Source organism: Festucalex cinctus, chromosome 1, assembly GCF_051991245.1.
Source record: "Festucalex cinctus isolate MCC-2025b chromosome 1, RoL_Fcin_1.0, whole genome shotgun sequence".
NCBI classification, from domain to species: domain Eukaryota; kingdom Metazoa; phylum Chordata; class Actinopteri; order Syngnathiformes; family Syngnathidae; genus Festucalex; species Festucalex cinctus.
Window position 1 is genome coordinate 48,077,275 of NC_135411.1, and position 27,238 is coordinate 48,104,512.

At 39.5% G+C, this 27,238-nt stretch overlaps 1 protein-coding gene and 1 pseudogene across 5 annotated transcripts in view; one reads left to right on the forward strand and one right to left on the reverse strand.

The window, feature by feature from the left end:
* LOC144031783 (ribonucleoside-diphosphate reductase large subunit-like) overlaps positions 1–1,641 on the reverse strand; it is a 29,500-nt pseudogene extending 27,859 nt beyond the window's left edge. The window contains exons 1-2 of the transcript XR_013287607.1: positions 1,626–1,641; positions 300–486 (exon numbers count right to left, since the gene is read on the reverse strand). The product of XR_013287607.1 is annotated as a ribonucleoside-diphosphate reductase large subunit-like (transcript). The remainder of the gene's footprint in view (positions 1–299; positions 487–1,625) is intronic.
* epn2 (epsin 2) lies at positions 354–27,238 on the forward strand. 4 transcript variants are annotated; one of them, XM_077539219.1, is made up of 10 exons: positions 354–676; positions 12,080–12,770; positions 14,808–14,962; positions 16,725–16,837; positions 17,139–17,243; positions 17,568–17,685; positions 19,119–19,271; positions 19,739–19,831; positions 22,259–22,486; positions 24,278–27,238. In XM_077539219.1, exons 2-10 carry the CDS (start codon positions 12,340–12,342, stop codon positions 24,562–24,564), a joined length of 1,683 nt encoding a protein of 560 aa, XP_077395345.1. In that variant the 5' UTR covers positions 354–676; positions 12,080–12,339; the 3' UTR covers positions 24,565–27,238. The 4 variants fall into 4 exon arrangements, with proteins under 4 accessions (XP_077395345.1, XP_077395361.1, XP_077395368.1 ...); XM_077539235.1 differs by having other exon boundaries at positions 19,739–19,768; XM_077539226.1 differs by having other exon boundaries at positions 356–676; positions 17,568–17,673.

Here is a 27,238-nt window from a genome sequence, read left to right on the forward strand (position 1 = left end):
TGTAAAAACTACAATCGTTTTAGCCATCTAGAGGAAGAGAAAATAAGCGACATGACTCAGCCTTCCCTTGTTCAGTTTGCATGTTCTCCAACTCCATCCATTTTCGGAATCGCTTACTGGTACTGCTGAGTGTTAAACAAACAAACAAACAAACAAACAAACAAACACAAACAAACAAACAAACAAACAAATAAAATCGTAGTTCCCCCCCCATATTCAACAACACTTTTGAAATATATATTGCACTGCCGAAGTAATGATTTAAGTAAACTTCCAACTACTGGAAGCATGTTTCTTACTCTTTGGAGCCATATTCAGTCTGTGTTTGTCCTTTTGAAACAAGCTGACCCTGCTTATGTAGTGTTTCATAGACGGCTGGCTGGGTTGACATGGCTTGCAGGGAAGGAAGGTCTTTGTGCGTGAGTCAGGCCGCGTCGCGGTCACACCCATCCCAGGCTCTCCCCCTCCCGAACGGCCCGCCATGTTCTGGAAGAGGGTAAACCTTTAGCATTAGCACTTTGGCTAGGCGGAGGCGCAACAAGCTCGCCGCAAATAAGTACACTATCTTGATTTCCCACCCCCCTTTTTTTCTTTTAACCTCTGGAATTTAGGGAACACGTTTAGGGGTTTACAGCCCTGGACTCACATTTAAGTCCGACCCAGTTTCATATATACGGTAAGATACCGCCTGTTATGAATACGAGGAATTATTTAGACGTTTTCCAGAGTCCCGTAATCCAGTTTTCAGTGGTGATGTCTCCACCGTGCACCCGTCTCAGCTATTAAGACATTCGCTACATAGCTTAGCATGCTAGTCGACTGATTTAGTAGTTTATGGATCAGATCGAACGTGCAGACGCAGAGTCTGATATCATTCCAGGAAACACAAAGCAAGTAGTACGATTTGACGCTGAGCTGGCGACATCTGACGTTGTTAAACCGACTAAAGAGAGGACAGACGGGCTCTACGGATGGCTAGCTTTGCTCCCAACTTTTTTTTTTTTTCCTCGTCGAAGTGTTAGAACACTCGGTGTGAATAAAATGTCACTTGGCTCCACTTTCTTGTTTACTGAGGTGTGAACAACAATAATCGGCGAATCAACGTTGATCTTCCTGATGGCTATACCTGTAATGCGAATAAAGTTAATCAAGTTAACCCACAAGTTTGCTCGCAACTTGCTAACATTAGTGCTAACCGATTAGCATCGAGACTGTTTAAACAAAGATTTCGCAAACTTCGAATTTACTGACATTAAATATACATATATTTTTCATATAATGTCGGAATACAGTATGTGGGCGTGTGAGTGGGCTAGTTTGTGATTATAGGAAACTAAAGCTACGTCAGTGGCTCGTGTGAAGATCAATCACGTCAGTTCAAAGAAACGCTGTGATTTGTTTTATTTATTTACAGAATCACGTTTTTTTCATAGTTTCCTATCGATTACTAGTACGCTTTGTAACAATGGATGATCTCACATTTTCTTCATTTGCCCTTTGATGTCATTTTGCGTCATTGTTTTAGCATTACAGTAATGCGAGGGCGCTGTCTCTGCACAGCACTAGTTAGGTTTCCAACTGAAATTGCACAAGAAAGTGTGGCTCTATTACTGTATGTGACTTACGTGTTATGGCTGTGGATTGAGCCAGTGTGCATGTTGTCATAAAGACGGGTGGAAGAATGAGCGTCATCATTGTTGTCATCTCTAGCATGACCTTTTATTCAGAGGATAGGGAGGCTCAAGGTGGGACCTATCAGGACGTTGCATACTTCATTCCCTTTGATTTTTAATATTTACTGTTTTGAAGATTATTAAAGGGACAGTGTGTATTTTTAGAACCATCTAGTGGTGAACTAATCATTCATTTTAAATACCCACTATTAATTTCAATTATATATATATATATATATATATATATATATATTAGGGGTGTGAATTGCCTAGTACCTGACGATTCGATTCGTATCACGATTCACAGGTCACGATTCGATTCGATACCGATTAATCCCGATACGAATGGTCACGATTCGATACCGATTAATCCCGATACGAATTTATAAGTCGATTGTTGCGATTTTTTTTCATTCATATTTAGAAAATACTAATCAGTAAGCTTGTGGAGTGTAAGATTTATATGAAAATGTATTATTTATTTATCTGAAATTTCAGTCTTATAGAGGTTGTAATCTGTTTCATGTTTGAACAGCATTAAAATAAAAATATTAAGGCTTAATGTGCCGTTCATATAACATTCTTCCATGCTCAAGGTGTGAATCCTAAAAAAAAAAAAAAAAAAAATCGATTCTGCCGATTATTGAATCGATTCGAGAATCGCGCGATGTAGTATCGCGATATATCGCCGAATCGATTTTTTAAACACCCCTAATATATATATATATATATATATATATATATATATATATATATATATATATATATATATATATATATATATATATATATATAATTAGGGGTGGGACAAAAAACCGATTCGACCGAACCATCGGTCGTCAAGGGCAGCTAAACGGCCGTATCGGTAGCAGACTTGTCAACCGATACAAAATCCGCCGGGAATCCTTAGATACATTGCTTGTAAAGCTGTGGACCGGATATTGCGTTGCTGTGAATCGGTTGCGAGTGAGGCTTTATGATTTTCATAACAATAGCAAGAGTTCTGCACCGTGCTCTACTTGTTTTGTTTACATTTCAGTAGCAGCACTATTCAAGCTACTTCCGTGTTTACAGAGAGCTACAAAGTAGCGCTCAGAGACGCTTCATTCCCCAGATGTTGTAAACATAATGCAAAGACGTTACGCACCTTTTTTGGGGGTGAGGGGGGGGGGGGCGCCTACTGTCAACGCCGTGCTCGCGACACGGCACGCGCGCTCGCGCGCAGTCGCGCACGAGTGACAACATTAAAATGGAGACAGTTAGCAGAAGCCGATGCCGTACATCTCGGTATTTCCCATTGCTATCGAGTCCTCTCGGTGCACTTGTATGTCCCGGGCCGGCGTTGGTACTGCGCGCGAGCCAAAAAGAATAACTCCCGTGACGATCCAATGCATGGATTCAAACGACACAGGTATGTCCCACAGCTAAGCTAAAAGCACACTGCAAGTATCTCATTTCTCAGTTTGTGGCTCCCTGTCAATGTACACAACTAGCATGAGCAGCAGATAGGAGAACTGAGACGTGCCCGCGATTACGTCATCAAACTCAAAATGAACGACAGCCCAAAAAACAAAATATAAACAGTAGTGATTCTGTGGTCATCATCGTGTCTCAGATTAAAAAAACAAAAAAGATGTCATACATTAACCAAAAATGAATGTGATGGCAAAGAAAAACAAAAATTGTTAAAAACAAAAATTGTTGATAAAAAGGTGAGGGCACTTTTGGAAATATTTTTGGATATATTAAGTTGTTAAAATGTGTTTGATAGATTTATTGTTCCATAAGGTGGCTTCATATTTCTTTTGGCTGGACGGTAGGTTTATTTCATGTCTTAAATTTATGTTTCTGAAATACTTCACAATGTGGACATATTCTGTTTAATTGTGTTGGTGTCTTTTTAAAGGTTAAATATTTATATTTCAAATTGAATTATCAGCCTTTTGTTTTCCCGATCCTTATTTTGAATTAAAAAAACAAACAAAAAACAATTATAACTGTCAATAACAACTAATAAATATTTAAACTGATACATTTTTCAGTCATATCGCCCAGCCCTTTGTTCCGGTCCATTTAAATAATTGATTCAATATATAAAAATATAGAAGACATATTTGTTGTTGTTCTTTTTTAACACATTTGTAGATACTGTAAAAATTTGTGGTGTTTTAAGATTAATGTTTACAAGCAACAAATGTCACTATAAGTTTTGAATATTGAAATTAATCGTATCGAATCGAAAATTGTATCGTTCCCAAACTTAATCGAACCGTATCGAACCGTTCTGTTCTGAAAGATAATCGTTTTTCAATCGAATCGCAACCTGTGTATCGAGATACATATCGAATCGGCCTCATGTCAGAGATTCCCACCCCTAATATATATATAAAAGTTCTGTCACATCAACTTGCATTTTTTTAAATATATATTAATAGGTTTAATAATCGCTAATTACATTACTAGGTCGTGCCGTGCCTTACAGGAGGCTAACATGACGTCTCGCCGCCATCTTTCTGCTACATATACCCAAGGAGAAGAACCCTGGTGGTAATTGCAGCGGTTGTTGGTCCCAATGAGTCAACCGCCACTTACCTTTCATAGCTGGGTTCTGCAGGTGGTCGTAGCTGAGTCCTGTGATTCGGCCTCCCGCCGCTGGTCTCCATTTACTTTGCTTCACTAGCGTAAGCTAGCTTCACCCACTAGCCGCTCTTTGTAGCTGCTCCAGCAAGTTCTTGCTAGCTACTTGTTAAATGCACCAGTGAGTTCTTGCTAGCCACTCTTATTAGTCGCTCCAGCGAGTTCTTGCTAACAACACTTGCTCGCCGCTCACACTAGCTCCTGCTTGCCATGTTGCTTGCTTGCTCGCTCACTTCAAATAATAACTGGTAGCAATTGGTGATGCCTGCGATTGGCTGGCAACCAGTCCAGGGTGTCCCCCGCCTACTGTCCAAAGCCAGCTGAGATAGGCGCCAGCACCCCCCGCGACCCTTGTGAGGAATAAGCGGTCAAGAAAATGGATGGATGGAATTGGTGATGCAGTGGAAAAGTATGGTCTGTCTGAGGCAGCATAGTGTGCGTGTTTCAAAATGGTTGTATTCTATTAGTTCGTCACTAGATGGCACTAAATTCTACACACTGTACCTTTAATCATACCTTGAGCAGCCCACGTCCCCTTATGTTTTAATTTAGTAATTACACTGACTGGAAACTAACTAGAAATTGTTCAAGAGTATGTATTTTTATTTTAAATTTTGTACCCTGCTCATGAGGGATGTGCAGACCAGTATTCTGTCTCCCTATCAGCTTTTCATCACATGCTTTGCGGCTCTGTCAAGCTAGACCTGTTTTCGATGTGTGTGTGGGTGTGCGTGTGTGTGTGTGTGTGTGTACTGTTATGGGAAAACATGCTGGCAGGTTCAGCAAAGTTTGATTTGTAATGATTTTTCAACAAAAACAACGTTCTGAAACTGTAACAAACCTATGACATTCTGTAAGAAGACATCCAATGAAAGCTCTTCGGTTAAGATTTCAAATGTTATTTTCTTCAAATATTAACTATTACTACTTATAAGGAACTACTGATAGGGCCCAACCGATATGCATTTTTTGGGACTGATACAGATTTTTGGAAAAAAAAAAATACCGTTTTCCGCATAACATTATCCCCCTCCCCCAATTCATTTTCAATGAAATCATGATTAAAACAATTTGTGATTTCAAAACTTAGTATTTATTCAACTACTGAAGCTGCTCAACTACTTAAGGGTGATCGTAGTGTCATGCCCATTCATCCCTGCGCTTTTTTTTTTTATGTACAAATTATGTTGTAAATATGTAAAATTCAAGCCTCTTGCGTTTTTATTGCTCTTTGTTATTCTAAGCATTAACCTTTTCTTTTATATAGTTTTATCTTGTGTTATTTTACACAAGTCTTGGGATTTACCAGGCTAACCTGGGACCTCAAGGATTGTATTTTGTGCCATGTCATGTGGAAATGTGTGTTCAGACAACAACAACAACAACAACAAATCCTTGGATGTTTGCATCCTTGAGTTTGAGAAAAGAAATATTTGAATCCTTGAAATATCAACTTTAAATATAACTTGAAAGGACAATGACAAAATAAAAATAAAAAACAGTAAGAACATATACTGACTGTTCCTGTGCGTTTAGGCCTCTTGGGGGCAGTGTGGTGCCATGCATCCATGGTGTACGCACTTAAAGTGAGTACAGAAGAAAGTTACTGGACTGGACTACGATTGAATTCTATTGAAATAACTAATTTTTCACGCATTGTGAAGAATTTTTGCCATTGTATAGTGTTATCTTACCTGTGGGTATGTTTTTCCACAGCATTTGTGTGTCAGTATTTGTTATTCAACGGAAAAACACTCCCAAAGTTGATGCTAACTTACGGTTAGCATTTGAATGGGATTCTTCCTTCACTTTTAGCATTAGCGCTAGGCTAATGAAGTTTTTCAAAACGAAGCACGTTTTGTATTTAAATATACATATTTAAATACAAAACATGCTTCGTTTTTAAAACACAACGTTAAGAATGACATTGATTGTATATTATACATGTCATTCTTAACGTTGTGTGTTTAGTTTTAAGGTTAAGTCCAACTGAGATGTCATTAAACATCTTAAGGATGCTTGAGGGACAACAGAATAAACAGAATAACATACGCTGGCTACACACTTGCTAGTTGCTAAAGCTACACAAGCAAAATGGTGCATTTTGGATACTTTCACAGTGCCGGAAACGTATGTTTTCTTCAATTATATCGTTTTAAGGGGAAATATGTTCTGACAGATGTTTGAAGGGCAATAATCGGCCGATTATAATCGGTGGCCGGTTAATCGATCAGGCCCTACTACTGAGTAACTGTGATTTACAAAGGATTATTTATTCTATTTTATATTGATTTATTGAGTAAATGATTCAGGAAGGGCATTTGAATAAAAGCTCATGTTCAAATATGGAGAAATTGAGAGTGACTCAATCAAACACACAATCACTGTTTCAGTGCGAGTGTTGTGTTGACCAGAATAACGTAATGAATTTTGCAGTAACCTAATTATGCATGGATTAGAGATGAAATAGCATTGAAAGTTGATCACAATTTTTGTGACCAAAATGATCAGTTTTCACTATCACAATAAGTGTTTAAAAATGGCAAAAAAAAACTTTCATTCAAAGTAGAGATGCACCAATACCAGTATTGGTGCAGATTCTATATGTTTGCACTCTGCAAAATGCTCCGATACTATGACATCGATACCAGCCAGATATATATATATATATACTTCCTTAGCAGGTGCAGTAGTAGCTATATCAGCTGTGTCAAGATACTTTCTGGCATGACACAGTAGCCGCCCTAAAGCATAATTTGCAGTCATCCAGCAAATTGGATGGTGAACTCTACTCAGAACTTGCGGTGGTGGGCTATCTGGCAAGCTTTGAGTTTTTAAGTGCCAAAGCCTCCCGTGCTTCCGTCGTGAAGCTGCGGCGGAAGAGTCCCGGCCAGCTGGATAAAGCGAAGTAAGGGATGTTGTGAATAAGCATCCCTTCAGATGTCTTGCTAACAGTTTTATATTACAACTAAAAAACTAAGCCTGTGATACAGGCTAAATTTAAAGGGATACTTTACCTATTTAGCCATTTTTGGCAGTCAAACATTAATATTTGGACTATATTGGTATATGCCACGGAAGAGGCGGGACTGTTTTTGCACATCAGTTTGTTTCCGGTTCGTTTTGCGACGTGTGGGCTGCATCAAAAATACTTGTGCTTACGACTTTGTGCCCCTCGGTTGCGCGTTCACAACCCGGACCGGAAACAAATTGTAGTGCAAAATCACGTCCTGCCTCATCCGTCGCATATACCCCATAAATTTGATATTTTCATTATTTTTCATGTACAATTAGTACCTTTAAAAACACATTTTGCAACTTGCTGTCGACTGCAAATGACATCACAAGGGCTCAAGTAACCAATCACAGCTCAGCTTGTGAATGTCACATGACCAAACCTAGGAAACAGGTGAGCTGTGATTGGTTACCTGAGCCCTTGTGATGTCATTTTCAGTCGACAGCAAGTTGCAAAATGTGTTTTTAAAGGTACTAATTGTACGTGAAAAATAATGAAAGTATCAAAGTCATTACAGACAAAATATTAACTTTTTATTGCTGTGATTGTCTAAATAAAGAGAAGTATCCCTTCAAGTGAATTGTGTGGAAAGACTGACTAGAAAAATGAATTTTAAAATGTCTGTAATGACAAGTTACTTTAAAGAGTGTTATAGTTGAGTGAAAATTATGCTCAGTTGAAGAAAAGTTGGTTTTGTGTTTCTGAGCAGTATTTGATTAAACATAACATGCCATCATAAAGGGCTGGGTATTGATTCTAATTAGGGATGTACGATAATACTATTTCCAAAAGATACCGATAAACGAATAATTTAGACAGTGCCGTTGTCGATAACCGATAAGTCGGCCGATAGAAATGAACTTAAATACAAATATACTTTCGAGTCCTCCTATAAGTTGAATGATTGTTCTTCCACTCAACTCTGTGTTCCAACTATGTTTTGCATTTGCATTTTTAGGGTTGGAACACCCATGTAACTCGGGGCGTGAAAACCAAATAAAAAGGGTGAGGAGAGGATTTTACTGATATCTCTGCTTCAAAGACAACCAGTAACTAATTTGGATTTTGCCAAAACAAAACGGTCATACTTTAAAATACTTAAAAATGCAACAAAAAACTGTGAGGGTAACATTTTGTGGCGACACAATAAAGAAAGCCCACACTGGCGACTGCCATGTCACCACGATGCACCATGTGTGAATATGAGGTCGCGCACATCATGACATTACAAATATGCAACACTAGTACCATTGGAGAGGGGAGGGATTTGGGCACAACTTGAGCCACAAATACAAAGGATGGACCAACGTGGCATGTCTATTATTATCGGTGGATTTCTTTATTATCTGGTTTATTGTATGATATCAAATTGGTCTATAATTGCCGATAATTATCGGCGGATTTCTTTATCTGTTTGACATCAAATTGGTCGATAATTGCACGATAATTATCGGCCACCGATATTATCGTGCATCCCTAATTCTAATTTCCTGAATCGATTTGATTTTGATTCATAAGAGCTCAGTTCGATTTATTTTATATTTTTTCCTGATTTGATTGACTTCAGTTCAATCCAATATCGATTAATTATTAGGGATGGGTACTGAAGACGGTAATTATTATTATTTTTTTTAGTATGGACCGATTTGGGTCGGTACTACCTAACACCGATTCACGTGAAATCAAATGGTGCCATGTTTCGGTACCTAAGCGCGTCTTTAGTTGTGACTGAGCGGGAGTAGAAGAGTTTTGCCTTTTTCCATTGTCCACTTGGACGCAGCAGTGTACGTACATCAATGTACTGATGTCACCCATTTGCACTTAACATTCATGCTTTTCCGGGGTTTGAAAAGCAAGCAGATTTGTCTGTGCCTCTGCCGATACCCAAATGTCCGTCTTCACCACCGAATTGAATCGAATCATGCAGTTGTACCATCGTTACATGTACAACATGTTATATATCGTGTTTTAGAACAATAATTACCGGTGACCATATTTATAATTTCATATGGGTAAAATAGCAGAAGCTTGTGGTCAAAATGTAACAAACATTACGTATCGCATCGGGTACATTGAAATGAGTTTGCTCCCAATTATTATCTGTCTATTTCTTTTTGCACATTTGGTGGTGTAAAACCGTAGTGTAGTCCTTATGGCAAATGCTGGATGGCCTCGCCTGCACGCTACGAATAGAGGGAAAAAAAAACAACTCGGCGTAGTCGCCGTTATCAGGAGGAGTCTTGCTCTATGTTTAGCATACTAGATACCGCCATCCTGTTGCTGACGCGCGTAGGGCCGCCATCTTATGTGTGTTTGGCGCCAATAAATTCATTAGAGCGCTTTTATTTATTTAGCGATTTTTGACGCGGATTGTTTTGTTACAAGCATCAGACATATAGCGATGCTAATTTTCCTTTTCAGTCTAAAGAGACCACAAACAAACCCTAAGAATCATCTTAGTTAGTCATGGTGAACGCCAGTTGCAGTCCGTCAGCAATAAGCGTCCGTGCGGAAACATGAAATATTGGTTCCGGGCTTCTCAGCAATTTCCAGGTGACATAAATATGTTTTTTAAAATGATTAAAATAGCTTCGACATATGCATTTTTACTTTGACCAATTTTTGTGTTCGACCCAACCTACTTGGTCGACTTATTTCCCCATGCTGGATTAATGTTGCGTTATAAACAACCAAACTTTTTGTTAACTTATTGCAATGTCTTTGTTATGAACTGCCATGTGTCTTTCAAGTTTGTTGTGTTCTTTTCCAGCCTTGGAATGCTTTTATTTTTAAATTGACTCTTGAAGTGTATGGCGGTGCGGTTTTTAATTTTGAAAATCTGGTCAGCCTATGAATGAAGCATCTTGGGTGCTTCACTTTCACACTTCCAAGTGCCAACCTTTTTAGTCCTCTAGCATTCTGTTAAGTCCTTTTATAAGTCATTCTTGATATTTAAATCAGTTGAGAGATGCTTAAATTTGCACTGCAATCTACCGGTAAGCATTTTTTTTTTCGTTCTCCCACTTGGGTCAAGTAGCCTATATATTTGTTATGTTTAACTTCACCTAGTTTGCTAAGTCAACTGCGGTCTTTCCAACTTTCTGAGGGTCTGACAGAAGGCAGACTTTGCCTTTTAGTTCCTGATTAGGTTGCCTTGTGATGAAGGAAAATCAACTCTCTATATGTTATCTATATCTAACCATGTATACTGGTACTTTTTGTACTTGTGAAATAATGTAAAACTCAACACTTAGTTATTGCTCAACCCGTAATTGCCAGGCAGAGCCAGATGAGCAAAGGGGGCGAGGCTTGAAAGAGCCCATGATGGATGTGTGAGTTCATGTGGAACTGCAACCTGCTGTTGGTTTATGGGTGTTCTATTATTTTAATGACATGAGGCTGCATAGTTTATTTGGATGAACCTTTGACACATTTGCACCGTTCTCTACATAGGCTCGTGGCCCGATGAGCTCAGCAGAAGAAGGACTTGAGAGAAGGGTTCCGGCTGTGTTTGTGGGTGGGGGTTGTTCCGGTTTGTGTGTGCGCGCACATGCACAAGTGTGTATTTGGACTGGGGTTAGTAGTGGGGTGTTGCTGCGATGGACAAGACAGACTCTCTTCTCTTCCTCCTGTCTGCAGTGACTGAATAGGTGATTATTGCAGCAGATGTGTAATTAGGCCTCAGTCGTATTCATGAGGATGCAGGGTGATGAGGGAAAGTTAGTGGGGTGGCAGGGGGGCATGCTCCACAGGAATCACATTTCACTGGCATTAAGCGAATTTACGGGATGCGCCAAGTTGTTTTCTTATTCCCCAAGCACTCTCACTCATCCTCGTTTCCTCTCCAGCTGTCCCTCCATGGCATGGCTAGGCCGGAACTTAAGCCACCTATGAAACATTCAAGGAGTGTCTTTGCAAATGAAATGTACAACTATTAACACTTCCTACTTATACAGTTGACACCATCACTTGATTGTGGGGCATGCTGATACCTGCTGAGGATATTACTCAATAGGACATGTCCACAGCTGCCCCGTGGGAAGTAGAAAGGGTGTATTATACAGTACAGTAAACCGCGTTTGCTCTTCATTAATGAGACCAATACTATAGTTGATCAGTCTTTAGCTTTGCCTCTTTACCTTAACTCTCATTTAGATTTAAGATAGGCCATACCTTGCCAATGCTTTAGGACAGGTGCAAAAGATTACGTTTGTACAACCTAGCTAGTAGCTCTGAATAATTTTCAGTAGAGAACTAAATGAACAGATCTGTTTTGCCCTGTTTTTGCAATGTATCGGACACTACAGTCAACTGAACTTGGAAAAAAAAAATTCTGGATTTCTGTCTTGTTCAGCTTTAAATGATTGTTTTACAGTCCACAGACCTTTCTTGATAAATCAACACGTCAACACGCTAACATTACAGCAAAGTCAAAATGAGATTTAAACCTTAACATGCAGTCCCAAGCTTTTCTTGTCTCAACAGTTAGTTTAAAACAGTCTCTTTGAATAAAATCGGGTTGTGAATTATTTAGATTCAATAATTGATTCAATTAAATAATCAGATCATATGCCATCCTCTTATGATTTTTATTTCTCTGGTTGTGTGACAATTTATGAGTTAAACATATGCCAAGACCAAAATAATCTGACAAGTTTGTTAAAGGATTCTTGTTAGAGATTCTTGCCTCTGCTTCACTGTAACATAACATCTGTCACCTGTCACTCATTAACTATTATTTTGTACATCCTAGGTAATGGCATGGTTGCAAGTACTTTGTGTGTGGAGATGGTTTTAACAGACGTTGTTCTGGAGGACTCAGGAACACTGCACTGGCCTGAAGAAGCCTCATAAACTCTTATCCAGCAGAGTTTTTCAGATGAGGAGGCTGTCCTACGTGCTGTGAAAGGACACACATCCGTTGCTTAACGACACGATACTGTTGGCGTGAAAGCTCCTCTCCTTGTGAGCGTTTGAATTGTTTATCCTCTGTGTCCCATCTTGACCGCCATAATGCCAAGCTCCACCATCCGTCGCCAAATGAAGAACATGGTCAACAACTACTCTGATGCAGAAAAGAAAGTACGAGAAGCCACCTCCAATGACCCTTGGGGGCCCTCATCTTCACTCATGTCTGAAATCGCCGACTTAACTTACAACGTGGTAGCCTTCAGTGAGATCATGAGTATGATCTGGAGACGACTCAATGACCATGGCAAGAACTGGCGTCATGTCTACAAAGCGCTCACCCTGCTTGACTACCTGATCAAGACGGGCTCGGAACGAGTTGCGTTGCAATGCAAGGAGAACATCTTTGCTATCCAGACTCTGAAAGACTTCCAGTATGTTGACAGAGATGGTAAGGACCAAGGTATCAACGTGAGGGAGAAGAGTAAGCAGCTAGTGGTCCTTCTTAAAGATGAAGACCGTCTCAAAGGAGAGCGGTAAGATATTAATCATCCAATTCAAACAAAGCAGATCTTTAACGAGTTGTATACTGTATGTCCTTACTTAAACTCTTAATATCTTAAGCAGCCTACCTCAGAGTTATTATGACATGTTATTATGTTGCATATACGACTTGCATCGAAGCATATTTTCCTCTATGTGAAAGCAACTAGAACATTTTCTTACTGTAGATTATGGCCCGACCGATATGCATGTTTTGAGGCCGATACTGATTTTTAGCAGAAAAAAAATGACTGATTTATCTGACGATTATTTAAAAAAATATATAATGCTTAAAATTAGCCCCCTCCCCAATTTCTTTTCAATGGGTGTCACTTACGCACAAACTTTTGCTATTAAGATTCTCTGTTTTGAATGACAATGACCTTATCAAAAAATGTCATGAATTATACAAGGTTATTGTATAGATTTGTGTCAACAACAAAACCATTCTTACTTGTTTACAACTGCTGTAAAGCATTAATCTTTTACATATTTGTACCTTGTTATTTTCACAAGTCTTGGGCTAACCTGGGACCTAGGGGATTGTATTTTGTGCCATGTCATATGGAAATGTGTGTTAAGACAAAAAAAAAAAATCCTTAAATGTTTGCATCCTTGAATTTTGAGACAAGAAAGTCTTTGAATCCTTGAAATATCAACTGTAAATATAACTTGAAAGGGCATTGACAAAATAAAACAATAAGAAATTGAAATAAGAATAGAATAAACTAAAAATAATAGCAACTGGAAAAACAGAACAAATACTGACTGTTTTCGTGCATTTTGGCGTCTTGGGGGCAGTGTGGTGCCATGATGGCGTACACACTTAAAGTGAGTACAGAAAAAAGTTCAGATTAAATTCAATTAAAATGACTCGCTTTTCACACATTCGGAAGAATTTGTGCCTTTTGCGTAGCGTTATCTCATCTGTGGGCATTTGAATGGGATCCTCCCTTTGCTTTTAGCATTAGTGCTAGGCTAGAGATGTTAAATATACACTGGATGTTATTCTAAACGTCATGTGTTTAGTTTTACAGTTTACTCCAACTGGAATGTCATTAAACATCTTAAAGGACACTTGGGGAATCAACAGAATAACCAGAATAACATACGCTACACACTAGCTCGTTGCTAATGCTATGCAAGTAAAATGGTGCATTCAGGGTACTTTCACAGTGACGGAAACTTTGGTTTTCTTGGATAACCTTTTTAGGGGAAAATAATCGGCCAATTGGCCGATTTGTTTTTGTTTTGTTTGAAGGCCAATAATCGGCCGATTATAATCAGCGGCAGATTATAATCGGTTGGGCTCTACTATAGATTATTATCTAACCCACTGTCATAGAAATCAGAGGGAAGAGATCGTCTTGTACAAAAATGTATACCTTTAGAACCCTGCTGTAAACAGAATTTATTAAGGTCCCCCCTGTCTTACAAAGCTATGTTCATGCACCCTGGACATTTTAACATGCTTATATTTCCCAGCACAGATCAGTTGTTTATTTCCTAATCTTTTTCACAGTCAATACAGTCTTGTACTGCGGCCTGATGCCTTTACTCATCCCACTTATTTTCTTTTGGGCATTCAGCAATGAATGTTGGGCACACAGTAGATTATCTGTTAGGGCTTGCACTTTGCAACTGGGTTTGAGTCCCGCTACAGACAAAGGTAATTCCAACTAGTTGTGGAAGAGATGCAAATCTGACAACTCTCGAGGAGCAAGACATTGAACCCATATCAGGCTCAGCTCCGAGGTGCATCACCATTTACACGCTTGAGCTCACCTTGTATGTGATCTTGTCTGGTAGTGTGCAACAAAAATAAGTATACAGTAGGTTGTCAGTGAAATTTCCCATTGAGGAATTCCAAAGAGTAGAAAAACTGTGTTTGTTTTCAATTTGTTTTTTTGTCCTTAATTTTCACACAGACTTACTGTATACCACTGTCATTTTGTCAATTCCTGAACTTTTTAACGACATGCTTTATGCTTGACCTTTTTAAAGAAGATTGATGTGTTTTGTCCGGTAAGGTCTCAGGCTTTGAAGACCAAAGAGCGTATGGCCCAGGTGTCCACAGGGAGCAGTCAAATGGGCTTTGGTCGAGGCTCATCCCAGCCCAACCTCTCTACATCCTACAGTGAAGAGTACGGCAGGTCTGAGGGCTCACCTGCCTCCTACCATGGCTGTGAGTACCATTTATCATCAATTACCATTAAAGCACACCATATGCTCATCAAGATGTTGTTTTAAATAATGAAATTGTATATTGTTGTCAAATGCCCCAGTTATTTATCCCCTTCCACCCCAATTCTGATTGAACACTTGCTTGCTTTATGCACTCTGACTTTTCTGTATGGTAGTGCAAATGAGTTTGGGGCGTGATGAGCTAAAAATGAGTGTGTAAAAAGAGAGACACGTGCAAAATAATTCACTATTCTACAATGTGACAGCACCAAAACAACTCCGCAATGATATACTTGAAACCCGAATGACGATAAAAGAATAGAAAAAAAATTGTAAGTGGGTTAGCACAAAGAGGGGCAGACGGAAACACATGAGAAATGAATGAAATGAACGTGTGAACTTAGCCTGTTTCCTTTTCACCGTTTGACACCCAGTTGTTTGTACACAAAACCAATGCTGCATGTGGGAGTCTGTGTGCGTCTGCAAGCATGTGGATTGAGCCTGCATGGATCATGTGTGTTGCACACTGCACTCTCGACCTTAGTGTGTGGCCCACATTCCTTCAAGGAAGTAAGCTTCAGTACGTGGCTCTGAGGCGGAAGGTCCAGCAGCTGAGTCATCATTTGAGAAAGCGGAACTGGCCTATAAGAATAAGACTGAGCCGTCATTGTGGGTGTTGCCAGGAAAGATTTTTGAGATTCCACTTGAAGCCCTGGGCTATTGTGTGTTAGCAGAGTGTGACTGAAAACAATAACAACTGGAGTTGACCTATCGTATGCCCTTGTTCTCAAAGTGTCCAAAGTAGGTCATAATACACAATAAAACACCATATTCACTAATTGTATATTCCAGGCGTGTCAAACTCATATTATCTCAGGGGCCGCATGGAGGAAAATATATTACCAAGTGGGCTGGAACGGTAAAATAATGGTGTATATAGCTTAAAAACAATTGCCGTCAATTATACGCAGATTTTCGCTATTTATGGGCCAGCTCTAAATTACGGAGCTCAACTGTTATAATATTGTACCAAAAAATAACACAAATGCAAATGGAACGCACAAACACTTTGCCTGTATGAGTTCCAGACGTGTTTTTAAAAAAAAATAATGTTTTGCATATATATTGTTCCCAGAATGCATTGTGTGGCGCAGCTATTGAACTTATAAGGACGTTAATCCTTCTCGTATCTATTTGTGTTACCAGTAATTGAATTTGTCGGATTTAACACGTTTGTTGGTCTATGATTTAAAAAATAAATAAATAAACAAACTGTAACTTTAGGTTGGGTGTAAAACAATGACATCCAGAAGGATTCAATGTACAAGTTGCATTGCTCATTTGAGGACTGCTTTTGAAATTATGAATTTATTTAGTTTTGATCGTGACCGGCTGATTGATTTGTTTAACATTACGTTTTTTTGGGTTGTTTTTTTTACTTTACAAAATTGTCACGCGGGCCTAATTAAACGCCTTTGCGGGCCTGATGTATGTTTGTCACCCCTGGTACATGCTTTAATTTTCAGTTGCCTCTAAACCGGTCACTGGCTTGGTGACTCTTGGAAAAGAGATTTTTAATCTCAGAATTTTTGGTTAAAGGAATGATGAAACACGTTAAACTTGCTAGAGTATCTTATCCAATATCTTAAAATTAAGAGTACCAAAAGTTCTGAAGATACACCTACAGACACTTTCATGGTATGTTCTCTTATGTTCACCTATTGATGTCTGTAAATAGTTTTGCATCTGATTTTGTCCATCAGCTACGTCTCCCAATGCGGGATCAGAATTGGAGCAAGCTAGACCTCAGACGAGCGGTGAGGAGGAGCTGCAGTTGCAACTGGCTCTGGCCATGAGCAGAGAAGCAGCAGAGCAGGTACTAAACATGTGTGCTACGTGGCAGACAATGAATCACCATGAGTACACATCTGGGCAGTTACTTCAGTGTATTAAATCAAGTCGCATGTTTGATTAATGGCTCTTATTGGCGTGTCTAGTTTCAGATCAGATGAAATTGTTCGGATCCAGTGTATATGTTTACTTGACATGTCTGTAATGAAAAACAAATAGTGGTGTAAATATTGTGAGTGGTTTAAAATTCACATAAAATGCACGCAAACTAGGTGAAGATTAAATTGCTTGGGTGCAGTTTGTCATTACCAGTGCCTGATTTACAGGAGGAGCGCATACGCAGAGGGGATGATTTAAGACTACAGATGGCCTTGGAGGAGAGTAAGAAAGGAGGTCCAGACTCTGGCAAACTGGCACACAAGAAAAAAGAGGTAAGTTACCATCAAAGCGTGAACAAGAAGTGACTCAGTACCATTATTCTAAATTAGTCTCCTTATCCTGACCTCATCGCCTCATGCCCCTGAAGCAGAAAGGAATCTAGCATAAGATGGCCTAGTTTGCTCACTAATTTTGTGCCTCAATAGATGGCATGACTGTTCATTTTATTAACGTGAGATAATAAATCCCAATACAGTTTAGCAGTTTCATATTAAATGCACAGTTCAGAATAAAAAAAATCCCTCATGTTGTTTATATTTTCTGCCAATAAAGCTGTTTTCCTCTATGTTCAAATGAATATTTTGTCTTATTTTTAGCCACAGTCATCTCTGATGGATTTGATGGCTACCCCAGAGCCAGGTGCCAGTGCTGATCCCTGGGGTGCAGGAGCTCTGGCCAAAGGAGACCCCTGGAAACCTTACGGTACACATACCGGTACATTTGCATGATGGTGGCATACTGGCTTTAGGGGGGGTGAATCGGGTACACAATTCTGTGTGTGAGTGCCTCACCCCTACCTGTAGCGCTAAGAACTGTTGGTTGACTCTGTTAGCTAGGAATGCTGCTCTGCAGGCCCAGTCACAATAAAGCAAGTTGCATAGGGAGGGTTTCCACTGCACAATTTCACCCCTGACAGACCGCATTTGTGGGGGAAAATACTTGCGTATTTCTGAGGGGCTGTGAAAAAAACACAGAACGGTTGAGTGGAAGATACTGTATCACTACACCAATTTTCAGTTTGTTCACTTACAAACTTACGTTAAATAGTGGTTCTCAGAAAACATGTTCAAAACAGGTAAAAATGATGTACGCTTCAAATCAAACCTTCATGCAGTGTACTATGACTAAATCTCAGCCCTTTGTTCGAAAGACATTACTGAATGCTGTGGTTTACTTAATTGTTTCATATTGGAGCAGGGTTATTATAGTTTTGGAATTTTCATTTTAGTTTTTTATTTTGTTTTGAGTATTTAAAATTGAGTTTGAATTAGTTTTCAGGGTGGTTCTGTTCGTTTTGATTAGTTTTCGTTTTTTTTAATGCTTAGTTTTAGTTAGTTTCAGTATTAGTTTTCATTTTTTTTGTTTTTTTTTAAATGTACTACTTGCAAGTTGCAAGCAATATTTTTTTTAATAAATACCATGATAAAATGAAAAAAGCAAAGTAACACATTTCTGACCTAGTGGTGCATTTCGGTTGAGAAAATTTGTCGCCTAGGGGAGACATCACCTGAAGGTGCTTTTTTGTATTGGCTGCTGCGAGATGACATCGTGACACACTTTCAAATGTCTTTATTCCGGTTAATATCGAAATACAAGTAAAATTTTCTTTTGATTTAAAATAATCCCCAAAGCTCATTTAATAAATTAATTACCAAAGACTAAAACAAAGGACAGTTTCGCTATTATTATAGTTAGTTTTATTTAGTTTGGTAACCTAAAATGTAGTTTGTTTTTGTTTTTTAAAAAGCAATTTTGTTTTTATTTTATTTTGTTAACATTTGTATTTATTTGTATTTATTTATTTATTTATTTATTTATTTATTTATTTATTTATTCATTCATTTATTTATTTATTTTTAAGTTTAAGTTTTTCCGTTAACTAAGATAAACTTCTATTGGAGACACTTCACACTCAAGTAAGACATTATTTTTTCACACACTCGTGAGTCTACACTGCAGTGAGAAGAGACTTAATTGTGTTAGAAAGTTAGTGACAGCTGGACAGGACAGATAGTTCGAGCTAATAGTTGAAAGAAGGATGGGTTGTTCATGTGACTTCTGCCACCAGAGCTTGCATGAACATCTCTTATGAACCACTCACTGCTGTACCTCATGATTGCCTATCCATGCTATTTGCGACTCCCAAGGTTCTGCCTCTAAGTCAGCTTCCTCAGCGGACCCATGGGGGGCTCCTACCTCAGTTCCACCCATGAAGAGGAGTGATCCCTGGGCATCAAACTCCACTCCCGCATCTGATCCCTGGGGGACGGAAGCTACTCGCCCTAAGGCTTCCAACACAGGTAACACAGAGAGAAGTGTGCTATAGAGATTGTGATGTTTCCAATGATAAGGTAATTATGGAGAACGAATTATGGAACAATTTGCTGGAGACTTAAAAGCTGTTTGGTTGTGCCATTTGCATTTTTGTCTCTTTTAATCTATTTAGATATCCATACACGCAGAGGTAGCAAATCCAGGTCCAGGAAGTAAAAACCCTGCCAGTGTTTGGCTTTATCCCCAGGTGCTAGCTAGCAGGCTCCCTAAAGCCAAACCTGTGGCAGATACTAGCTAGGAAGCGCCCAAGCAAGCTTACCTGCTAGGGGGCTTGCTAGCTAACACAAGCCAGGGGCTAAAGCCAAACTGTGGCAGGGTTTTTACTTTCTGGACCTGGATTTGCCACCTCTGCATACACACATTTGTTTTGTCTGTTATCATGTGTCCACGTGTTCGTTTTTGCTTTATATTGTATGTATATGTTTCCATCCAGGTAGCTTTGACCTGTTCAGTGAATCCAATGGTACGTCCAAAGAGGACTTCTCAGAGTTTGACAGCCTGCGCTCCTCCTCCTCTGTCCCTGCTGGTACTCACCCTGTCCTTGTCTCCCTATTGACACAAGTCTGTGTTGTTCTTCCTCTGTGCCCTCAGATGTTCCCAATATTTCTGTAGGGCACAGACATGTGTCCTGTCTTCTTATGCATGTTTATACTACCAGACTGGAGCAATGAGCCATGACACCCATTTTTCTTTTCCATGACAAAGTATTGAAATAACGGCTGCCATAACAATCTGATTTTGAAAAACAAGGCTTTTGCTCTGGTCTTGTCATGTATCACTAAGGGTGTTACTCTTATTGTGGTGTCATCTAGCTGTACTTGTTTTTGTTTTTATTTCACAAGGCTTAAAATAAGTGGTTTAGCATCACAGCTTATGAGTCAAAATTGTGTGTACATTAAATAGCAAAACTGAGAATTAGAGGCTTTTAAGTTTTTCTGAAAATTGAACCACCAAAATGGTCCCAAAAAGCTTCATTGGCCTGGATGCACTTGTGTCTCCTACACTGATTCGCAAACCGGCTCTTCAAAGAAAAAAAAAGAAAAGAAAAAAGAAATTATATCTAGCCTATAAATAAGTCTAGATCAGTTGTGTCCAAACTCGGTCCTTGAGGGCCAGAATCCTGCAGGTTTTGGACGTTTCCCCACTCCAACGCACCTGTTCCAATGAACAGGATCGTTATCAGGCTTATGCAGAGCTTGCTGACAAATCGATATTCAGGTGTGTTGGAGAAGAGAATCATCCAAAACTTGCAGGTCTCCGGCACTCGAAGACCGAGTTTGGACACCACTGGTCTAGGTTTTTGAAGGTTTTCCAGAATCAGCTTGACATGGTGGGTGGTACTTTATGCATAACTACAATTCAGCTCAATGCAAACATATTGGATACTTTCAAGCAACAGAATATAAATGGTGGTTTTAATATTTCTCAAAAAGAAAAAGCCTGTTTGGAAAATGTGCCAAGGTTCTGTTGAAACAGCAGGCTTCTCAACTGACTAGCTATAAAATCTGAAGGTTTCCTGGGAGAGTCAGTGCACCCCTTTTGTCATTGTCATATGTGAATTGCTATTATTAGTTCATCCTAATGAAACATGTAGCAGATGGCTTGCTGGGTTATCCATTGCTGCCAAAAAGACTGTCTGCCTCTGATGTCCTTCCATAATAGCTTTTTTTCTGATTGATTTACTACATTTAAAAAAATAAAAAAAAATTAAAAAAATAACCTCAGGAAAAACTCACCTGCAGATGGCTGCATTGTATCATTTTGAATTGATCTCAGCAAACACCACATTTACTTTTGTATTTAGTGGTCACCAACCTTTTTAAAACAGAGCTACTTCTTGGATACTTATTGTGTGTGTGGATGGCTATTAGTTTGATGCACACTTCTGACATAATTGGCTCAATTTACCTTCAACTATATGTTCCATCCATCCATTTTCTTGACCGCTTATTCCTCACAAGGGTCACGGGGGGTGCTGGCGCCTATTCAACTATATGTTATTATTCATAATTAATGTTATTCATCTATGTGATGATCATCACTGATCATGTTCATTTCTCACAATAATGATCTAAAGGGACACTTGACTCATTTCGCCATTTTCAGCAGTAAGAAGTGAATATTTTGTCTATAATTAATTTGATATTTTTCATATACAATTAATACCTTTAAAAACAGATTTTGCCACTTCTTGTCGACATGATTTGCTATGCTCAGGGCGCAGGTAACGACCAATCGTGGCTGAGTTTGCAAATGTCACATGACCAAACCCTGAAAACAGGTGAGCCATGATTGGTCCTAACCTGCACCCTGAGCACATGTGATGTCATTTTCAGTCAACAAGTGGCAAAATGTATTTTTAAAGGTATTAATTGTACATGAAAATTTAATGAAGTGTAACAAGTTAATTATAGACGAAATATTCACTGTAATTGGGGGTTTTAATATTCTGTATTTTAATTGGATGGATGGATGGATGTTTACTTATTTTAAATTTGATGGGTACGACACGTGCAAAACCTGGGACGGGGCAACAAAAGACGGTAAGTTGGTGAATGAAATTTCCAGGTTAGATAATCAGTTGCACGTCATGAATAGGAATGAAAGCAGCATCCCAGAAATGGTCAGTCGGTCACAGACAAGGTTGGGGCGATGATCACCATCATGCAGCAATCTACAAATTCAAGTTAAAACTACGATAATACAGGTCATAATGTGCATGCGTTTCAACAATGTGGCTTAATAAGAGAGTGCGGCTAGTAGAATAGTGTTTAGAAGTTGAAGACGTACGTCAACCAATTAGCTCGTCTTTGTCGTGTATTCAATAGGATATATGTCAAAAGAATTTGTACTGGATTCGGATTTCATTCTACTTAAAATCCAAACTTGATTTGCAATTGGTGTCTCTATATGTATAATGCATTATATTATGTAAGACAACTTTTGTTTGCAGGTGATGGTGGTATTGCATCCTCAGTTCCCTCCCAAGCCAGTCTTGCTAGCAGCAGCAGTTTGGACCTCTTCGACCCCCTTCCCACATCCACCTCTACTTCATCAAATCCAACCAGGAAGACTCCAGAGTCTTTCTTGGGCCCCAATGCTGCCCTGGTCAACCTGGATTCTCTGGTGACCAAACCAGCCCAACCTGCACCAGCATTCAACCCATTCTTGGCTTCGACAGGTAGGCAGATGCCAGCTGGTAAAATGTCATTGTTTTTAGCCAACAATTCAATTATTATTATTCATTAATCATTATTATTAACAAGTACAATAAGAAAATTATTATTTCAAATAAGCAATATTATCTGCCAAAAGAAAATTTTACTTAACTGTACCTGTAACATTTTGAAAAATAAGAAAATAACGCTGTGCCCCTATCAACCACAGCGGTCTTCAAAATAGCATTTTTAGACTAAAAACAGGAAGTAATATTGACTTTTTTCAAGCTGAAATAAATAGAACTATATTCTTAAAATACGTAAGTACCGGTACATGTATTTATTTATGCTTGGATAACTTAGCCTGAGTGTCAAGCAGGGAGGTAACAGGTCACATTTTAATGTCTTTGGTACGACCCAGCCAAGGATTGAACCCACAATCTTCAAGTCTGACAGTAGACACTCTACCATTAGACCACTGAGCTGGTACTGGAATGAAGAATCATGACCTTAGTAAATACAGTATAATATGAACCACTGAAAAAGCTAGATTGCAGGTTTGTCTGATTGTTTTCATACTTGTATTTTTTCCATTTATCTTATTACTAGATCTGTAATTGGCTGGCAACCAGTCCAGGGTGTACCCCGCCTACTGCCCGAAGCCAGCTGGGATAGGCTCCAGCACCCCCACGACCCTTGTGAGGATTAAGCGGTTAAGAAAATGGATGGATGGATGGATGATTACTAGATTATGCCAAATCTTAAAGGGATAGTTTGGATTTTTTGACATGAATCTATTTCATCCTCACCTCCAGTGTGTGTGATCATCATTGAATTACCCCTGACAGCGTTCTGTGACACGAGTTCTGGTCCGGTGTTGGACGAGAGGAAAATAGTCCAGCAAGCTGGCTGGGGTCACCTAAATAAAGTGTTTTTCTGTCTTTCTAAAAACAAATTGTGTTCAAAAGAGTGATACATTTCCATACAAAACTCCCTTCGGGAAAAAAAGTCAGACGCCATTACTGCCGGGCACTATTTCTGTTCGTTCGTATCACTGTGCGTCGCCCTGTAGACAGCTGATAGACGCGCACTAATCTACAAGTTGTTTGTCTTTTCGAAGGCGACGCGCAGTGATATGAACGAACAGAAAAGTAGTGCCCGGCGGTTATGGGGTCTGACTTTTTTCAGAAAGGAGTTTAGTGTGCAAATGTATCACTCTTTTGATAACAAATTGTTTTAGAAGATAAATGCTTTATTTAGGTGACCCCAGCCAGCTTGCTGGACTATTTTCCTCTCGTCCAACACCGGACCAGAACTCGTGTCACAGAACGCTGTCAGGGGTAATTCAATGATGATCGCACACACTGGAGGTGAGGATGAAATACATTCATGTCAAAAAAATCCAAACTGTTCCTTTATAATATGAAAATTCAACTTATGAAACCCCTGTTCAGGGCCTTTGATGTTGGTTAGTTGTCATCTTAAAATGTGGAAAATTCTTGTTTTAAGCCTCACAATACTTAAAACTGGCTGTTAACAATGCCAAGACTACTTGATCAAATAAGATAATTAAGTAATAAGTGTCTTAAAATAAGCACAAAGATCTTGTCTGACAATTTCATTTTAAGTAAAAAATAACTTGTCAATGCAAAAAAGCAAATTCAGGTTAAATTTAAGAAATGATATCTTCAGATTTCAGTTTTTGCAGTGAGAGAGAGAGAAACATGCATGTGATTGAAACTTATAATGACTTGCAATATTCATTGACCATCATTTTGTGCTTCTGACACCATCCGTCACCTGTATTTGTTTAGGTGGCGCCGCTGCAGCCTCCACAGCCCACGCCAACCCCTTCCAAGTGGGTCAGCCGGCTCCTCCAACGCTCAACCAGATGCGAGTCAGCCCCATGCCGTCGGGGTTCGCCAGCGGCATGTCCGACTCCATGGCCATGTCCTCTCTGCCCACCCAACCCATCAGCATGGTCCCTTTGGCAGCCATGGCGCCGGCGGGACCCCCGATGCCCGCAGTGGGGGTCGGCGCGAGTATGCCCCCCCAGGCTGGGGCGCAGTCCACTGGAGCCACCAACCCATTCCTTTTGTGAAGGGATGATTGCAGGACAACTTACGACCCAGAATAGCCCTCACCCCCAAACCTCAAGAAAGTCTCATCGGGAAGTCGTCCTGTCCCGTGTATCCCTTTTCTAACCCATCTGCAGCGAGGTCGTAAACAATGCGGCATCCATTTAACATGACCACACGCTTCCTCCTCTTCCTCGCTCATTGCTACGAAGCGCCGATTCCTCTGTGTTCCGTTCTGATCCGACACTGATGTAAATCACTGTCCATTTGGCATGAGAGTTAGAGTAGCAGGGGTGTTTACATTTTGTCCCCCCACAGAGGCAGGTTAAGACAGTCCACTTGTCTCTCACCCGCCTCCCTGCCGCCACAGGATTGCTCCTTTCTTCTGTGTAGTGACAGGAGCCTGACCCTACTCACGCCAGGATCTTATCTCGTCACTAGAGCTAATCTTTTATAAGCCCTGTCAGCTGAATAATGCGCGCGTGCGCATGCATGTGTGTGTGAGTGGTTGCACATATTAGTGCTATTACACTGTGTCATTTCCAGTAAGTTTTTCCTTCACTTACTGGCGTTAGAATGATAGAGACCGACAGATATGTTTATACTCTGTGTGTATGCGTTCCGAAGCAGGGATTTTGCACATTTTGTTGGCTTTTTTTTTTTTTTAAACAAATTATTTCCGCGACTGTTGGGCTCACCATGACACCTTAGCATAGGCAAGGAGGCTAGCTGCAAAACATGATGTGACAGCTTCAACTTAAGACTTTTTCTGTACCACTCCATTTTAACGCCCACAGGGGCACCCAATTGGACCCCTCCCTGACCCAAGCACAAAACATGCTGACCTCCAAGGGTCAAGGTTTTAACATTGTGAATGATGAACTGTCAGTGGCCCAAGCCTACAACTCCATATGATGTACCCCACCAATATGTTCATTTTGATATTAATACACGAACTGTGATAGCATCAGTATTCAACAATATAGTGAGGCATTGTGAGGAAACTTTTTTTTTTTTTTTCTCCTACTAGGGTCAAAGGGAAGACAGGGAGTGTGTGCACAGTTTGAATGAGAGATAACAGCTTCCATGTGTACTTGAATGAGCTATGTCAATTTATAAGTAGAGTTCTCCATCTGCGGTGGTTATGTCTTTAGCATCTTGTGTTAGCACGTTGCACAGTCAGCCAATCAGCAGCGTGGAGAGTGGATTTACTGTGACTAAACAGTCTGCAATGATTTTATCTGGTGAACACTCAGTCAAACAGCAAACTGTGTTCCAGGGAGGAGGTTGTAGGTTATTTCTTGTGGTTACTTTTTGCGATTTACTCATGTTAATCTCTAACAGATCCTATTTACGTTGTTAAGGTGTTTTCTAGGTGCATTTTCTAGTGTTTCACCCTATGGGTCAGCCATTCTCTTCTCTTAGAAGCACAACCGTTACCAAAGTCACAGCGACTAATTTCCGAGGATGCCCCCTAGCCCCCACCCCCTCTTTTTTTATTTTTATTTCCTAGAGTAGACCCAGCATCAGAATCGCACGTCACTGTTATTTCTGTTAGTGGATGCACACTCCATTGTTACTTTTTTCCTGTGTCATCTAGAGCTATTTTTTTAAGTTTGTGCAAAATGTTTCTATATTGCAGGATTACTTTGTAGAAAAACTGAGCATGTGTAATACGAGATGATGGAGACAAACAACTCTTCTATCTCTTCAATTGTCTATCACTGCCAATATTTTTACTTTGTGTTTTATGTTCTTTTGGTGTGCTATGCTAGCTAAACAGGACCCTTCATTTTTGCTCTAAATGCAGACATTTCTCTCAGGCAAATGGAGGGGCAGCTTCAATGTGCATGAGTTGGACAAAGCAGAGGGAAGCTGGTGATTTTAAAAAAAAAAAGAAAAAAAAAGAAAAATGCTCGGCTCATGGATTGGTGATGGATTAACTGAATTCAATGGATACAGCCCAGTGAAACTGTTGTGACTTGCAAACAAAAAAAAATATATATGCAAAGATTGCAGTATCATTAAAAAAAAAAAAAAAAAAAAAAAAAAGAGAAAATGCCTAATGTGTTTTGCAAAGTTGGATTTGCTAATACTCGTTTATTGAACTGCACCTACAGTAATATAGCTAAGACATACTGTTTTCTCACCCTCCTTGATGTCACTAACATTCAAGCGATGATGGAAAAATGTGATGGCTGCATTCAATGAAAAACAATGTAACTGTTGGCTGACACTTCAAATGACCACTTTTTTTCTGATTGTTTCACAGTGGTGGTGTAGTTACATGTGGCCTGTGTTTGGCAAGCTCATGATGCATCACTTTGTAGTCACTATGCTTTTATTGAGAGGAGTAACTGACCTTACAGACTGTCTTTATATGTATTAATAGCCACCTTTTTATTCTTCTCCACATATGTTTAGTTACCCTTGTCATAGTACTGGGAGCAGGCTGCTTTTTATTCGATACATGCTAAATCTGTCGGCATTATAACTGTATAATATAATTTATCATTTGTACTATTGTAACTTACCGTTCTTTTTTTGACCTTTATTATTCTGTGTAATGGGTTTTTGTAGGTAACGTCACCGTGGAATCTTAACGGCATCTAAACAAAGGAGCGCAGCAGGCCGCACCCTGTTCGTTGAGGATGAGTGTAGCTGCATTGGTTCAAAATAAAAATGTATATCACTTCA